Genomic DNA, 17,789 nt, shown 5'->3' on the forward strand with positions numbered 1-17,789 from the left:
TCATGCAGGCATGTTCTCATATTTAATGCACACTAAATTGTCCCCCTAGGAGGTAGACAGGGAAGACAGAAGTAATCCAGTTGGACTGGTAAGGAGTTTGAGAATGTAAACAACTTGCAAAATTGCACACAATTTTTTTTTTTTTTAATTGCACACAATTTTTTGTGACTAAGTTCGGGGCTGTTCCAGTGTTCCTCTGTAGGGCTGGGTGGGTGAGGACAAAATCCTGATCATGTTGTGATCAGGCCCCCTCAGAGAGAGAAAGACCCCCATAAACCTTAGGAGACTGACTTTGGGGCTCCCATCTATTTGATGCAGTCCTAAGGATCCTTCCAGAACATTCTAGAGTGGGTCTAACCCATTCCCTACCAAGGGGGGTTGCCAGACGCTAGAGAAGAGGAGGGGGAAACAGGGAGGTTATGAAGCAGGAGAGGAGAGAGGTCAAGCGGGCCTTCTCTGCCCTGACTCTCACTCATGGTGAAGAGAGGGGTGACATGTAATGAGAGAGAAAATGGATATCATTTTTGTCAAGGCCCGAGACAGGAACCAAGGGGTCAAAAGCTACTCTACCTATCTCTGTGTTGAAGTAAGGGCTTATGGGAATAAGCTGCCCAGGGCCTATGCAAATCTGGACACAAGCTGAGCCTGGCAGCTGGAGAAAATGGAGAGACGTGGCCATGCTCTGGAAAGCAAGACGGCACTGCCTGTGAGGAGCAAGGAGAGGTAAGGGAGGGTCAGAATATGGCGGAATGGAGGGAACTTCTTTCTCCTCCCCTTGGCTGGAGTGGTGGTGAGAGGGCATGGTTCCAGAGAAGTAAAGGCTATTCTTGGGGCTACTTTGGGTACAGCAAGCCACCGGCCTTGGCACTCACTGCTTTGCCATCCTGGAGCTCTGGAAGGTGACAAAGATCAGGTCCAGACGCTTCATTCGGACTCGGTTGAACTCAGCATTGAACTCGTCGGTCAGCTGCTCCTCGAGCTCACTATAATATTGCTCGGCGTCAACCTGGGGTGAGATGTGGCCCTCAGAGCTGAAGCGGTCAGAGTGCTAGGAAGGGCTCGCCTGGATGTGGGCCTCTCTCCCCTCTGCAGCTCAGGGGGTGCAGGTCTGAGGCCCCAGTTCCAGCTCTCTTTGAAGCCCATCCAGGTGGGCTCCAAGATCCAACTCTAGAACAGGAAGAGGCTCTGACTCTGCCATTAGGCACTGGTGGGGGGAGGGAGTGTTGGGGGAGTAGGTAAGAGGTGCTGTCAGACTCGGGGTGGACTCTAGAAGAACACATTTGCAGCATTTTCAGGAAAGGGGATGATCCTTTTCCTTGACAGGCTGGCGGTTCTTCCTGCCCTGAGCAGAGTTCATGTCTGGGGCCTCCTTCAGCTGTAATATTGGGGTGAGAAGCTGGAACCCACTGCTTTCAACTATTCCTGCCCCAGCTTGAGGCCTGGCTACTGACAACAGCCTGCTGCGTGCTCTCGGGCCTTCCCATCCAAGACCAAGCCTCCAGGATCACTCTAGAGGTGGCCCCAAGAACGGCTGCAGCTCCTCTGCATTCTCAGCCAAGAGTGAGACATGGGGGGACGGAAGGGAGGAGCCACAGCCCCGGGACCACCCAAAGGGGGTCTGGGACCCCAAGATTTCGATGAGGGGCACTGTCCAGAGCCCTGGACAGAGCCTGGAGCCCCAGTATTCCCCCCCACCTCCTTTGCTGTGCCCTTGCCACCCTGGTGGCTACCTCTTTGAAGCAGGTCCAGCATTTGCAGAAGCAGAGGCGGGAGCAGGGGTGGATCTTGATCATCACCTTCCCACTTTTCTTGGCCTTGGCGGTGTAGTAGAGCCGGCCCCGCATGGCATGACGTCTGCAGGTCAGTGGGCAGAGGGGTGGGTGGGTTGGGGTGGGAAGACTCTTGTGATCAGGGACCAACAGAAACATCCTCCTGTCATCCCCACCCCAGGGGGAGACAAGCTGATGGCAGCTCACCTCTGATCATCCAAGTCAACCAGGGTCCTGACGTCATAGCAGAAGTGGACTCTGGTCACCACGCACCCTTGATAGGCCTCCCTGCAGCCACAAACACAGATGCTGAGCCCCCTGTGGGGCTGGGAGATTGCGGTCTCCACTCTGCCCAAGCTCCGGCCCACAGGCTGGGTGGCCCAGCTGCCTGTGCTCCCTGGGTCTTAGGCAGGAGAATCATCCCTGGCTCCTAAAGCCAAACTCCAGCATTCCCTGAGATTTGCCACATTCTTTCCAGCGGGCCTCTGGGACAGGGCTGGGGCAGATCGTGAGCTGGGGTTAGGAGCTTGGGTCACAAAGGGTCTCCTGTTGAACTGCTGGGTAACTTTGGTCCAGGAATTCCCTGGGCCTCGTAGTTGGAGAAACGAAGGGAAAGGAAGTTAGTGTCACCCCATCACACCCATGCCATGCAGGAAGCCCCTAACTTCAGAACCTGCTCCAGTCCCAGCGCCTGCCCCATTCTGAAGGGCTGATCCTACAGCAAAGTACCAGGGAGTCCCCACCTGGGGACCACTTGCCCACCATCCTGTGCCAGCTCACCACCCAAGTGAGGATCCATGCAGGGTGACTGGGAGGTGGCAAGCCACGCCTCAGCCCATCACCCCACTTACTGGAAATGCTTAGTGATGATTTCTGGGTCTTGGATGTCCTTGGGGACAAAGGCGATCATCAGCGTCTTTGAGGCCTAGAGAGGGAGGGATGGAGAAAGGAGGCTGTGTTCTCCCGAAGTCTCTGAGTAGGCCTCCTGGCTGCCGAGGCCCAGTGCCCCCCTGCTGGGTCAGCCAAGAGCCAGGTTCTCAGGCCGCATCCCTGAGGTCATCAGGCAGTGGAGCCGCAGGCAGGTAAATCACACCTGCCGTTCCCAGTCCCTTCGCCCTGGCCCCAGCCGCTAATGACTGTGGCGAGGGAGGAAGAGCCAGGCCTGTAGATGGGGCTGGGGTGGCCCAAAGGCCCTGCACTGAATCTGGTGGCTCTGAACCCCGTGTGAAGTCCCACGTGGTGGGGGCTGCCCTCAGCCAGAGTGGGTGGGGATGGAGAGGCCAGCTGGGCTCGGGCAGGGTTGAGAAACTGTCCAAACCAAATTTTCTTCTGGGAGTGGGGCACGTCTTCCTGAGTCATGGCCTCAGTGACAGCCTGGGAGACTGCTGCAAGAGAGGGGGTCTTGGCAGAAGCTTCCGGTGACAAGATGGAAAGACTAGTCAGGTTGCCCGAGCCTCCACGCCTGGCAGGTCAGGACGTTCAGGGAATCTTTCACGGCTGTGTAGATTTGCATCCTGGGGTGGGGCCAAGGGAATCAGTCCTTCAGTTTGGATGAACTCGAAGGTGCTGATCCCACTCGCTGGACTTTGATAGGCTCAGGATGGGCGCCAAGGACACTCCACCAACCTGTCTCACTTCCCATCGGTGCCGGACAGTCGTGTCCCTTCCCATGGTGCTGGCGCGCTCAAGAGCCAGGCAGCACCGCCACTGCCTGGGCCGCCCCAAAGGTAGCTGTGCACTTCAAACACCGGGCTCAGTTTGCACCCTCTTTTCTGGTGTTGGGGGTGTACTCAGCCCACTTCCAGAGCGAGCAAGGCGTGGAGGAGGTAAAGCACCCCACGCAGTCCTCTACCAGTGAGGGACTGGGTGCCATGCCCCAGGGCTCTCCCCTAGGCTGGATGCCCTACACCTGGACACCATTATGGGTGACGGGCACTTGAACGCAAGGGGGAGCCCTGGCCACCAGGTGTCTCACAGGGCTAAGAGGAGGCTTGCCTGGCTCAAGGACACTACCTCCAACAGGTATGCAGGAGGTGCCAAGCTGGGGTGTCTCTGCAGGCTGGAGTGGGAGGGTCCAGTAGGGGGGGGGCCAACAGCTGGGAGGGAACAGCTCCGCTAGCGCATTTTACTTACTCACCTTGTAGCTCCTCTTGGGCACAAACCCTAAGCAGTGATGAGCCATGAAGATGATGTTGGCGAGGAAGTAGAAAAAGGAGAAGAAACAGTGGAGCCACAGGATCTTATTCCTACCAGGAAAAGACACAGGAGGGTGAGGCCACCCTCCCCCAACCCCCCCAGTCGTCCTGGACCACCTTCTGGTGCTCCAGCACCCAGGCACTTGGAAGGGGGTGGCCACGGAGAGAAGGGTGTCCCACTCCAGACTCACATGTACTGAGTGCCCACTCTAGCCCATGCCCGGAGGAACAAGATACTTTCTAGACTCCTGTCCCATGTGAGGGTGGGGCTGTAACTATGTGCATTTCACCTGCAGGCAAAGAGGGTCACAGAGCTGGGTGACCCGGCAGGGGTGGCAGCCAGGGCTGCAGATGCCCTAGACTCCTTTGATTTTTTGCATAAAAGAACTGGGGTGTGGGCCAGAGGTGCAGGGGTTGAGAGGATTCACCAGAGACAGAGTGGGGAACAGAACAGGCAGACTGACTGAAATACACTGCTGAGGGGAGCAGCGGGCAAGACATGTGCCATGTGGGTTGCTCCCTGGCCAGGAATGGATCTCAGGCCATAGTGGTGATAGTGCTGAGACTTAACCCCTAGGCCACCCCAGGGAGGCCCAGAAGCCCTAGACTCTTTTTGGCTATGTCAGGCTGGCGGCAGCTGAGGGCTGGAACCCCACAGCTGCCCAGCAGGCCTGGCAGAGGCCACACAGTCTGTGGTGAAGGACTCGGGGCCCTCTAGAGGCCCACAAGGAAGGAGACCCAGCCATTGAGAAAATAGACCCACTGGTACCTTGGCCAGACCTGGTAGACTTCCCAACAAAGCTGAAGCAGCACTTCCCACAAGTGTGAGTGAGGGTTCCCAGGCTCCCACTCCACTCCGCTCCCCCACCTGGCTCCCTCTGCCCCTGCGTCCCTGCAACCCATCAAATGCCAAAGTCATCAGAAGGGGACCCCAGCATCTCCTGGGGTACCAATTCTAGGGCACTTAGAATTCGGGTTCAGGTGACACTGCCTGGAGACCTCTGGCCAGGGTGGCTGTTCAGAAATCGGGTCTGCCTTCTATAGTGTGGTTTGAGGGGAGAAAGGCTGCCTCACTTCAAAATGTATCCGCACGATTTGTCCCATAGGCTGACATTTCACTTAACATTCCCCAACTCTGGCTGCTCTATCCGCAGCTTCCTTAGAGAGGTGAGGCTATGTGGCCTCTTAGGAATATTCCAGCTCTCTGCCACATTTATGGGTGTGGAAGGCTCTTTGCCTCCCTGTTAAAATTCACCCCTGTTGGGCAGGGACAAGTACCCCTATACCAGGGGCCGGCTTGGGGAGGCTGGTAGGCACTGCACTGGGGTTGGCAGCACCTGGAGGAGTTGGCTGAAGGAGAGGTGAGAGGATGCTGGGGTCCCCTTCTGATGACTTTGGCATTTGATGGGTTGCAGGGACGCAGGGGCAGAGGGAGCCAGGTGGGGGAGCGGAGTGGAGTGGGAGCCTGGGAACCCTCACTCACACTTGTGGGAAGTGCTGCTTCAGCTTTGTTGGGAAGTCTACCAGGTCTGGCCAAGGTACCAGTGGGTCTATTTTCTCAAGATGGACCAGCAGGGCCACGTCTGGCTCAGAACAGAATGATTTAGCTACCAATTGTATTAAGTGATAGTAAAATTCACAGGGTCCAGAAGCATCAGGGATAAAGGGGGCTTGGAGATCATGCCCAACAGCTCTTCTCCTGCCAGGGACTAGGGAGGAGGTTCAGCGAGGGCGGGAGCACCGCCCAGACTCTGGCCAGCTAATGGTCATGAGGCTCCCACATCCTCTGCCGTGGGAGTCGGGTCGGTGCATAAGGGTTGATGTAAGCCCACTTTGTGGGAAGGGAAACATGTTAAACCTCTAGTTAGGATCATATTAAGCAAATAGGATCATCTTTCCAAGTCCCCACCAGAGAGTCAGGGACACCGAGGCACCAGCATCCTGCCCACACCGCTGAGAATGCAATTCGGCACCCTTCCCGGGACGCATGTGCCCAAGGAAAGCAGGCCTTTCTCTGAGCAAAGACAGTACAGGCCCAGGTGATGGACCTTCTCTTCCCAATGCCCCTCCCAGCCAACAGAATGGGAGGTAAGAGGATCAGGTACCTACTCTGTGGAGATATTGACGATGGTGGTCCGCCCAAAGTGACTGCTCCATTCTGAAAGAAAAGAAGGTGGCTGACCTCAAGCCTGGCTCCTCAGCCTGGCTGCTTGGGGGCCAGGATTCACATTCCCAGATGAATGCCCAGGTCTCGAGGTGCCCACCTCTGTGACACGCTTCCTTCTTGTCTCCAATTGCAACAAAAACAGCAGCGGACTCTTCTCCCTGGGGCTGCTGATTGGGACTCCCGGGCTGTGAAGTGTGTGGGGTGTGGCCCCCCCCAGGGTAGGACTGGCCCAGAGACACAGGAAAATGCTTGTGGAAGGGACTGGGCTGCAGGCCATGGGCAGAGATGACATGAGCAATACTGTTACCAGGGGCACCAACCACGGAATCCAAAACACCAGAGACTGTGATGCTGTCTTACTTGCACAAAACCAACCTTTCTGGCTAGGTGTCTTAGTTTGTCTATTTGCACATCAGCAGAAATGTGTCTGGAAATCCTGTGTTATTGCCAACATGCCAACATGTTTAGAATTTGGAACGATAGGACTCGGAAGTTATTTACTCTGGGAGCAGTACTTGGTGGCCTGGATATTCAGCGTGCTACACCGAATTAACCGAGGTCTACCTCTGGCCGAGGGGAAACAAGGAGCAACCCAAGGAAGCGGGTGGCCAGCCGGGCACTTGAGGGGCTGTGCTGCACCTGCCACCTGTGCACAGAGCCCTGTGCTGCGTCTATTTGTCGGGGAAACAGTGACTGTTATTATTGAGGGCCTCCTACATGGCAGGGCCTTGCTTATCTCCCAATCCCCACAGCAGTAGGTTAACTGAGGCCTTGAGATCTGCCACTGTAAGGTGAAATAATGTGATGGAGTGATGGACAGAGGTATTTTCCAGAAAGCAGATGTGGGTCCAAGTTGTGGAGTTATGGTTTTTCTCTCTTTAAAACCCAGGCTCTCACCCATATGTAATTTTGTCACAAGGACTGATCCTGTTATTACAACTGTGGGCAGACATCCCGTGAGGCACACCACACGCTGGGAGCTGTGTCCATTAGAGTGGGCCCAGGGAGAAATCAGGTTCAGGGCTCTTTGCGGTGGGTCGTACAAGGGCCTGGTGAATACCTGGTCAGCACTGGTAGGGGGTTATAGACAAAGAGTCAGTTCCAGAACTGGGCCAAACGTGACAAGGAAGTAGCACCCCCAGTCTCCACAGAAGACTGAAGAGAGGTAACATGTTATTAACATGACCACTAACTTCCAGGAGGATGATTAAAATCCAGATTTATAGATGCCGAAGACCCACACCCTGGCCCGCCAGCCAAGCTGCCTTAGGTCTGTTGGTGCCGGCCCAGGGCCTGCTGAGCTCTGCCTACCCAGAATTTTTCCAGTGTAGTTGATGGGCAAAATGATGCCCAAGGAGGGGACGCAGAGGATGAGGACGAAGAGGATGAGATGGTACTGGAACATGATGTAAATGCGGGCGTCATCTCCGCACTTGCTGATTAGATCTTCGTTCCTGGAAGAGACACAGATGGGACATTCCTCAGGAGCCAGTGTGGTCACGGCTTAAGTGGGGGCACCGTGTTTCATAGAAACACTTAGTATACATTTATCATAAATTTAGCTCTCTAAATGATAACAGGGTTCTCTAGTTCCACTATACCAAAATCCAGTGAACAAATACATTCATGATATCCACAAAAGATTTTATACATACAATAACTACCTCTAGAAACTTTTGCCATTAGGGTTTGACAAATAGTGGAAAGAAAATGAATTGGAAAGATGGGACAATTTCCTCATCTATAGGCAGATTTAAAAAAAAAAATCTATGTTTACAATGGCCAATTTTGATTAAGAATAATACTTGTTACCTGTACCCCTATGTTTATTGCAGCATTATTTACAATAGGCAAAACCTGGAAACAACCCAAATACTCAAAAATGGATGACTGGATCAAGAAGATGTGGTACATATACACCATGGAATATTGTTCAGCCATCAGAAAAGATAAACTCATGTCATTCACAGCAACGTGGATGGAGCTAGAAGGAATTGTGCTCAGTGAAATAAACCTGAAGGAAAAAAAAATATCGGATGGTTTCACTTGTAGCAGGAATATAGGGGAACCCAGTAAGACATCAGTGTAAAAAAATAATAAGAGCACAAAACACAACAAAGCAAAAACACGATCATAAACAGAGACATCCTACAGGGAAGGAGGCAGGAGAGGGAGCAGAGGGAGGGCGGGAGCAGAGGGAGGGAGCACAGGGGACTGAGGTGATGGTGCACGGGTGCCTTGGGGAAGGAAACTCTATGGGGACCACACCTGAGGGGGTGGGGTAAGCAACTATTGTTTAAAAATGAACAATGATGTAAAAATTAAAAAAAGAATTAATAAAAAAATAATACTTGTTCAATGGAAGGACATTTTCTTTCCCAAGTTTCCTGGCTTTTCTTATCATCTTGATAGGTATCATTTTAATTCTATACGTTTTCCAGCTTCACTGATGGAAATAACCCAGGAGGTGGTTCTGTGGTCACCTCGTAATGACTTACAAGCTGTGGAAGCCTGAGGTGTACAGCGTGTTCACCTGATTCACGCACACATTGCAGAACAGTTACCACCAGTTAGCTAGCACCTCTGTCTCCTCACATAATTACCATTTCTTTTTTTGTGGTGAGAACATTTAAGGTTTACTGTCTCAGCAACTTTAAAGTATACTTAAATAAGGGACCAGGAAAATGAATATAAGAAAGTGAAAATCAAAATCAACAAAAAAACTATGAACCAGAGACACTTTTTGGGGGGTGGGGGGCGGGAGGGGAAGGACTGGGGTCAGAATGGGGCGTTTGCAAGTGTATGGGGAATATAAAAATAAAATTTAATATTTAAAAAAAAAAAAAAAAAAAAAAAATAAAGTATATAATCGCCTCATTAACCATCGTCACCAGAATGCAGTTATATCCCCAGGCCTTTTCATCTTATAACTGAGTTTCTACTTTTTTTTTTTTTTAATGTTTGTTTATTTATGCATATAAGAGCTGGGGTACAGGCCAGAGATGCGAGGTGGGGGGGCTGAGAGGATTCACTAGAGACACAGTGGGGAGCAGAACAGGCAGACTGACTGAAATTCACTGCTGAGGGGAGCAGTGGGTGAGACAGGAGAGGTCTGCTGTGCCACGTGGGTTGCTCTCTGGATGGCCAGGGATCGAACGCATGCTGCAGAGGCTGCGGATTGCTTCATAGGTTGCGTCTTAACCCCTTGCACCACCAGGGAGGCCTGAGTTTCTACTCTTGATCAACATCTTCCCATTTCCCTAAACCCACAGGCCCTTGGGACCCCCCACGCTAGCCCCTGCTTCTGTGCTTTTTGACTCTTTTATGGTCCACAGATAAGAAACGTCCTACAGTGTTTGTTTTTCTCAGTCTTATTTCACTTAGCACTGTGTTATCTTCTGTGGCAGGAGTCTCTTCTTTCTCACGGACAATTTCTTTCTCTTTCTTAATCAGGTGGGAGGCAGGTGGACACCATGAGCCACAGTAAGTAGCCCCTCCTCTCCTTCCCCTTTGTCTTCTCCCTGTTGTGTCCCTGGTCACCAGTGCGGTTCACCTGGACACTGGAATAGCCTCCTCAGCTGCTCACTGGCCTTTGCACTTTCTCAACTGGCCACCGTCTTCCCTTACCCGCCACCACGATATTCCTGCCTATGAACTGATCATTATCCTGAGTTGGGTCCGCTACTGCCTGCAGAATAAAGCCCGAATGACAAGACGCCAGCTGATCCTTCCAGCCGAGTCTTCAAGTCCCCTGCTCGCCAGGTACCAGGTTTCTAGCCACAGCAGGTGCGCCTTCTGGACGGGCCTGCCACTCTGCCCCAAGTCTGCTCAGTCATTTCCTTCTGATGTTTCGTCCTCATCCACTGTCAAAATCCTTTCCATTCCTCCAGCCTTGCTCAAAACGATGCTTCTCCTGAAGCTCCTTGTTGGAATTAATTTCTGACTTTCCCAAATGCCCTTCCCACGGCAGTTATAGCCCCTGTCCCCCCAGCACCTTCCCCACTTCACCCCGTTATGAACTATGTGGGCATGTCTTGTCCTGTTTCTTTTTTTTTAAATCTTTCTTTTTTTAAGATTTATTTGTTTATTCAAGAACCGGGGTACAGGCCAGAGGCATGGGAGGGTGAGAGGATTCACCAGAGATAGAGCGGGGAACAGAACAGGCAGACGACTGACATACTCTGCTGAGGGGAGCAGCGGGCGAGACAGGAGAGGTCTGCCGCGCCATGTGGGTAGCTCCCTGGCCAGCCAGGAATAGAACCAGTGCTGCAGAGGCTGCGGACACCTTCACAGCGCTGCACTCAACCTGCTGTGCCACTGGGGAGGCCCTTGTCCTGTTTCTCTAACCAGGCCGTGTGGGCTGTGTGCATGGGGACTCTGACCTTCTGGGTCCCTCCAGGTGGGGCACTAAGTGTCTCTGGACGCTGCTCTGGGAGGGTGCAGGAGGCAGAGCGGGAGGCCCAGCCTTCCTTCCTGTGCCTGAGGGAAGGTCCACACTGATGGGGGAGAGGATTCTCACCCCACTGTGCATGCTGACCTCCCACTGCGGGCAGGTCAGGCTCGCATGTAGACACCTGCCCCTGTAGATTTGCACCAGCGCAGTGACCCGCATCTCGGACTTCACATCACACACACGACAGACACTGACCCACGTGAAGTCTTGTGAGGCTCTGCATGAAAAGAGTCTCCGCCCCCAACACAGACTTTCTTTCCTGCCTGTGTACACCCACCGACACGCCAGCAGACAGCAGAAAGTCAGTCTCGAAGTAGACTAAGGGGTCCATTTTCTTCCCACCCGGAGGATGTGATCAGCTCGGGCAGCCCCCTCGTCTCAGCATCCTTTCCTCTGACCACGCAGAGGGCTGCGTGACCCTCCTTCCTCCTCATCATTCATGAATTTTCTAAATCTGGTAACCCAGAATGAGTCTGTACAGCTTTTCGGATAACAAGCTCCAAATGTTCATACACATTATTGGTTATTTTTAAAATGCAAGAATAGTAAGTGCTTGTTGAAAAGTAAAATTCTCTGAATCTGTTGACAGATTACCTCAGTGGAGGGGTCGTGGGAGGGGCGTGAGAGACTGGAGGTGGACTTTAATGCTTCTCAAGGCAAGCGTGTTTATGTGCACTTATGCTTATTTAAAAATTACTAAAGCAAAACCAGAGAAGGTGCCAAGAAATAAAGGCTCTGCGCCGCCCCCCCGCCACTACATGTGGTAAGATTCCTGACCCCCACACCAACTAGCTAAGTCACTTTCTTGGGACTCGGATGACCAGGAAAGCAGACTGGAGGCCAAGGCCTTGGGGACACCCCCATCAGAGGGGCTGGGGCTCAGACACCAGAGGCAGCTGGTCCGAAGCCTGGTTCTCAGCGCCTAAGGCCAGGGCAGGGTGACTTGTGGCCCCTCTGGGTCCCAGGCCCTTCAATCAGTCTGGGAAAAATGTGCCCTGGTGGGGTTTGCAGGGGTTGGTGGGGTCTTGTGATAATGTATAAATGCCCCCAGCAATATCCTTAAATGCAGGCATGTGGGGAAGAAGGCCTATGAGCCTTTGGAGAGAAGCAAATTAGCAGGTCCAGTCAGACCCCCTGGTGCAAGTGGCCTCTGGGGAGCAGGGAGGCTATACCTCAAATGTAGGCATCAGCAGGCATGGACGGACACTGGGGAGGCGTCTGCAGGATGGTAGGGCAGGGTGGATGTGGCTATTTAGGCAGAACCGGTGATGTACTGGGCTCTGGGGGTGGAGGCAGAGCCGAGTGTGGCTGTGCCCGGTGTGCACACACCTGCACTGGGCACAGAGCTCTGATAAGGGTCTGCTCAGCGAAAGTGTCTGGCTGGCATGGGGGCGTGAGGAGAAAACAGGTGACTTGGGGTCTGTCTCCTTGTCAAGTGGGGTCTGGCACTACAGATACCCAGAAGATGGGGTGGGCTGGGGCTAGTAGCTCTCTGAAGTCAGTTAGCTGAGAGGAAGCCGGCTCTTATGCCCAGGGTTTGTTTTTCTTGCCATTTTTGACAAATACGGTGAATGATGTTCACAAAAATAAAACAAATAATAATAGAGGATGGACGTCTTTTTCTAGAGTGGCTTTCATAAAAGCATTTTCACAGGCACGGGCAAGCGGCCTTGCCTGGAGGCTGCGGGAGAGAGAAGCTCCGGGGCTCTGTCCAGGAGGCATTTTACCCCCTGTGCCCCAGGAAAGCGTGCTCAGCCGGGGCCACTGAGGTGGTCAGTGGGGGCTCAGAATTCAGGTCCAAGCCCAGTCCTGCAGGCTGGGGGCCCCTCCCCAGCCCCTTCCCCCAAAGAAGGCAACACTGTCAGAAGCTCGAAAGCTCAGGCACTTACTTCATGGAGATGGTGTTGAAGAACCAGGTATAGAAGCCCTGGGGAGAGGGAGAGAAAGTGTGAGAAAATCCAGTTCTGAGATTGCAGGCAGCTGGGGTTGGCGGAGCGCGAGGAGCATCCAGACAGGGCCTCCTTTCCAGGCAGGAGACGGGGAAAGTCTGGGTCCTGGAAGGAAACCAGCTGGGCCTGAATCAGTGGTGGCGGTTGAAGGAGATGTCTCCCTAGCAGTGAGGTAACATTTCCCAGCCCTCCTGTTAGAGCAAATGGGGGCTTGGAGTGGACCTAAGGGAGAGCAGGGACTTGCTCTGGAGTGGACATCCACTGCTTCCTTCTGGAACGTGCCCTTCCCCGAGGCCCGTGGCCTGGAGCGCTGTCTGTCTCCCACCAATGCGAGCATGACCCTGGGGGACCCATCAAAATTCTACTAAAGGGATTGATATTGGTGTTGGGAGAGAGGGTCTCTCCTCTTCTGACTTCCTGAGCCTTGGTAAGCACCATAAATCCTAGAGATCTGGTGCCATTTTGATGCCACATGCCAAGGGCTTGTCTGAGAAAAAGAGCCTTGTCCTCAGAGGACAGGGGACAAGACGGGGTGGGGAAAGGATCCTGGTGGCATCGCCGGAGTTCCTGGATCAAGCTGTAACTGAAGCAGGTACTTCTCTTGGATTTCCCCACACTCAAGCCACTTGATACCCTTTTGTTGTAATGCTAGTCTGAGCTGGGTTTCTTTCTTTTTTTAAAAAAAAGATTTATTTATTTATGCATGCAAGAACTGGGGCACAGGCCAGAGGCGCGGGAGGTGAGAGGACTCACCAGAGACAAAGTGGGGAGCAGAACAGGCAGACTGACTGAAATACACTGCTGAGGGGAGCAGTGGGCGAGACAGGAGAGGTCTGCTGCACCATGTGGGTAGCTCCCTGGCCAGGCGGGGGTCAAGCTCGTGCTGCAGTGGCTGCAGATAGCATCACAGTGCTGTGCTTAACCACTTGCGCCACCAGGGAGGGCCTAGTCTGAGCTGGGTTTCTTCTCCTGAACCTGAGGATCCTGTAAACTGTGCCTTTCTCGGGGGGGCTTTGCTGTCTGGAGTTTCTGGGTGGTGGGGAAACGTGACCTTGGCCATGGGGGAGTGGGGAAGGGGGCTAACTTGGGAAATATGTGCATGAGGGTGGACTGTATCCTGGTACGAGCTTCCTTCTGTGATCTCAGTGGGTTTAGCACAATCTTGGAAAGGGCTGCAGGTCTTGATTTGCTCCAAGAGTGAACCAGGCAGACCCACTTGGTTGACAGGCCCCCAGAACCACATGGCATCGGGAAGGACTATTTCCCAGAGGAAGCAATGAGGGGCAGGAGAACAAGAAACAGAGGGAAGTTCCCCACTCCCTCCAGCATAAGGCCCATTTCTAAGTCCCCTTCTGGTATTTGGTTGACTAACAGTGGGAAGGCCCATCTGGGGGAGTGTGAGCCTCGGGGGGGACCATTCCCCTACTGTGTCCTGGGAAGCTGAAATCAGGACAGATGCCCGGGTGTGAGTCAGAGACACGAAGGGGGACAGCATGACTGGGAAGCCCCAGGGAGGGGTTGGGCTGAGTCCAATCTTCCCTCCCTTTCTGGGGAGATTTTCTCCACTGTGAACCTTTGGACAAACAGGAGTGCAATTTACCAAAGGAGCAAGTAGGTTTATTGGTGGGCCCTGGGGAAGGAGGGCACACCTTCCTGGGAATCGCTACCCCTTCCAAGACGGATGCACGGGGGTGCACTGCACAGGGCACAGGTGCATCCTGGAAATGGCTCAGGACTGGACCATTCATGGAAGGGCAGAGGTCATGAGGAGGTGTGACCTGTGTGCCCATGATGAAAATTTATAGACACAGATATGTGAGCGAGCATGTGAGGACCCATCTCGCGTGCACACACATACACACATACTCCTGCACATACATGGAAGCTCTAAAAGGCTTAAACCATTCAGAAAACTTAGCAGGGCTGAGAGGCAGATGCCATCTACCCTCTATCCCCCTACCTCACCCACAAGATAACAGGAGCCAGCTCAGGTGACAGAACCAAGTGACAGTGCTTGGCTCACTGCGCCACCCTCCCCACTCCACACACGGGAGTGTCCTGATTTACCCGGGGTACTGTGGTGAGACCCACTGGCTTTGCCCACACCATGCAGCCTGGCCGAGCTCCCTCATCCTGGCTCCACTACTATAGAGGCCACTGCTACAGGGTCCCCTTTATCTGTCTTCTATCCTCCTCAGTTTGACCACCCCACTCAGCCACACTGATTTGTCTCCTATTTGTAAAGAACATAACGCTCTTTTTGTCATTGTACAAAAAAAATCCCACAAACAAAACCAAGCACACAACGAGCCAGGGTGATGTTTCTAAACATAGCCCCGAGAGCCACCGTGCAAGGCAGGTGTTACCGTCCTGATTCGGCGGAGGGAGCCTCCAGGCCACGGGCTTCTCTGCAGCTCCCACTCTGTTCCAGGCACGTCCTGGCAGGTAAAGGGACCTGGTCTTTTGGAGGGATGATCACAGAAGGCTTGTGGTTCAACTCTCTCATGGCATCCAGCAAATAGGTACCAGAGGCTAATGACATGACAGGCTGGACTGTGGCTGGGACAATGGGAGCGAACACTAGTGGGTGCCTGCTCTCTGGAGAAGTGGGGTTTGAGCTGAAATCTGAAGCAAGGGTGTGTGTGTGTGTGTGTGTGTATGTGTGTATGTGTGTGTGTGTGCGTGTGTGTGTGTAAAGGAGCCACTAGGGCAGGGGGAGAGGGACGTGCAGTGCAGGCAAAGGAGGTAGCACTTTTCAAGAGTGGCTGGGGTTGGGGGAGTTAGAAAGAGAAAGAGGAGGGACAGGTGGGCAAGAGGCCAAATCATGAGACCAAGACAAGGCGTCTGCAATTCACCCAGGAGCACAGGGAGCCACTGGGGTGTGAGTGTCTTGATTCATGGGGATCGTTCTGGATGGGGTAGGAGGCAAGTGTGGACCTAAACAGAGAGCAGCACAAACTTGATAATGAACTGGCTACGGCCAGGGGCCTGGGCAGCAGCAAAGGGAGCGTGTGTGGTTGTGATGGTGGAAAGAGATGGATCCCAGAGATGCAGGGACAGGTGGGCGTGTGGGGCGACCGTGGCTGATGTTTCAAACACACTGAATCTGAAATGCCTGTATTACGCCCATGTGGAGATCGTCTAAAAGCCATTGGGTAAATGGGACTGGAGGCCAGAGGTAAAAACTTAGGCGGGATCAGGTAGGGAAGTGTGCTTTTGTGATTAATGAGATTGATAGAGATTTGCAGATGTTTATTTTTTGTGCATGTGCAGCAAATTCTTGAGATGACCAAAGTGTGATCAGTTCCACGGACATTTTCCTCACATTTATGTGGCCTTCCTCTACCCTTCCTATCTTGCAGCTCCCAAAACCCTTACAAATGTCCTAAATAGTGAAGTGATAAAGGCATTTATTATTGGCTAAGGAGGTGACTCTGGGAAAGCCCCCCGAGGCGGGATGGGGGTGGGAGGCTGGTGGGCAGAACCAAGTGCAGGTTAGCGGGCTGGGCTTCCGGCCGGCCCCAGACCTCTGCGGAGGAGACCTGCAGGCTGAGGTCAATCATCAGTGATTTAATCAGTTGTGCCTGAGAAATGAGGCTTTCACAGGCCCCCCAAGGAGGGGCTTTAGAGAGCTTCTGGGTTGGTGGCCGAGCAGAGATTTGGGGAGAACAGCAAGCCTGGGGGGAGGGGAACATGAAGCTGACCCCTCTCCTCACACCTGGCCCTCTGCACCCCCCACAGCTGGCTGTTCCCCACTTAAGTCCTTTATAATCAATCGTGATCTAAGCAGTTAAGGGGTTTCCTGTGAGCCGCTCTAGTAAGTGAATCACACGTGTGGAGCATCGCGGGCGCTTCTGAGCTGCTGCCAGCCGGCCCAGAGAGCAGGTAAGGGCCTGGGCTTTGCTGGTGTCTGGAGGGAGGGGGTCTGAGCCTGTCACCTGTGGATCCTGACGTTCTCTTGGGTAGACGGTGTCGGAATTGGATTGAGCTCTCTGACCCCTGCTGATGGCTGAGAATTGCTTGCTGTGTGGGGAAGTCCCCACACACCCACCTTGGAGGTGGGGCGGGAACCCTGAATGCGGAGGCAAAGCAGTGAGTGCGGGTGACATTGCACGGAGGGAAAGCAAGAAGCGAGGTGGGGAGGGCCTGGGGTCAGCTGTGGGGACTGCGGGGGGTCAGCAGTGGGGTGGGGGGACTTGCAAAGGGGGCAGGGGAGGAACAGACAGCAGGAGAGGAGAACCCACAGCTACATTTCACAGAAGCAGATGAAGTGCCTGTTGGGTATGAAAGGTGCCCGGTGGCAGGTTTCTGAGGGATGAGATGAGAACTGGGGAAAGTCCATCGAATTTTGTGGCACGGGGGGGGGGGTCGTCTGGGTGGAATGATGATGAGGTGGCACCACATTTGAGGGGGTGGAGGAGGGGAAGCGCGAAATGGAGACACCTGGCCCAGCGCAAACTGCCCTTTTGGGAGCGCCTGTGATGGCGAGGGAGACAAGGCGTTGGGTTGAGACAGGCGTTGGGTCGAGACAGGCGTTGGTCGTGGGGGTGTGAGGTGCAAGGGAAGTTCCAGAGCCTCCCTCTCCCCCACGCTTTCCTGCACTCAGGTCCCTGCTCCAATGTCATTTCAGGCCTCCAGGTCTTTCCCCTCGACCACAGCCCCCAGCCATGCCACTTGAGCTGCTCCTGGGATTGCTGGGAGGATCCTTGCCCCCCTTCTTCCTTCATGCACTTGCCACCACCCTACAGGCGAGTCTGGGGGTCTCTCACCCAGGAAGACAGTGCCACAAAGCAGGACTTCACCTGCTCATTGGCTCACTGCCCAGTGCCCAGGCCAGCAGCTGGCACACAGCCATGCTCCAAAGCTTCGAGCTGAGTGACGAAGCAATTTAGGTGGAAGGTGGCATCTGAGAGGAGGGGAGGAGAGGAAGAGAAGACAAGACCACTCTCCGTGGGCGGGGTTGGGTAGCAAGAGGCTGAGGTAATTCCTGCCTGATATCTGGAATCTTCTATATGAAATGGGAAGCAAGTCCTTGGCTCAGAGTGGGGGTTTGGAGCAGGACTGGGGCTGTGAGAAGGGTTGGACATTTGAGAAAACTAGAAAAATTAGCTTTAAAAATCTCTTCAAAACAATAGAATTAGCGAACAGTTACTCAGCACCCCAGAAGGTAGCTATGGTTAACAACACCGTGAGTCTGATGGGGAAACCGAGGTCTGGGGAGGCTGAGGAATGTGCCTAAGGTCACCTTGCTAGAAG

At 53.6% G+C, this 17,789-nt stretch overlaps 1 protein-coding gene across 6 annotated transcripts in view; it reads right to left on the bottom strand.

The window, feature by feature from the left end:
• Positions 1–17,789, bottom strand: part of TMEM63C (transmembrane protein 63C) — a 72,774-nt gene that overhangs the window by 16,381 nt on the left and 38,604 nt on the right. For 5 of the 6 annotated variants that reach the window (XM_054691924.1, XM_037503797.2, XM_037503796.2 and 2 more), the window contains 8 exons: positions 12,474–12,511; positions 7,443–7,585; positions 6,074–6,122; positions 3,907–4,015; positions 2,621–2,694; positions 1,977–2,057; positions 1,731–1,854; positions 873–1,006 (listed from right to left, as the gene is read on the bottom strand). In XM_054691924.1, coding sequence (XP_054547899.1) covers positions 873–1,006; positions 1,731–1,854; positions 1,977–2,057; positions 2,621–2,694; positions 3,907–4,015; positions 6,074–6,122; positions 7,443–7,585; positions 12,474–12,511 — 752 coding nt within the window. Of the gene's footprint in view, positions 1–872; positions 1,007–1,730; positions 1,855–1,976; positions 2,058–2,620; positions 2,695–3,906; positions 4,016–6,069; positions 6,123–7,442; positions 7,586–12,473; positions 12,512–17,789 lie in introns of those variants that run through there. The other variant, XM_037503800.2, reaches the window with a different exon arrangement.

Source organism: Talpa occidentalis, unplaced genomic scaffold (assembly GCF_014898055.3).
Source record: "Talpa occidentalis isolate TD23 unplaced genomic scaffold, MPIMG_talOcc4v2.1 talOcc4.11, whole genome shotgun sequence".
Taxonomy (NCBI): Eukaryota; Metazoa; Chordata; class Mammalia; order Eulipotyphla; family Talpidae; genus Talpa; species Talpa occidentalis.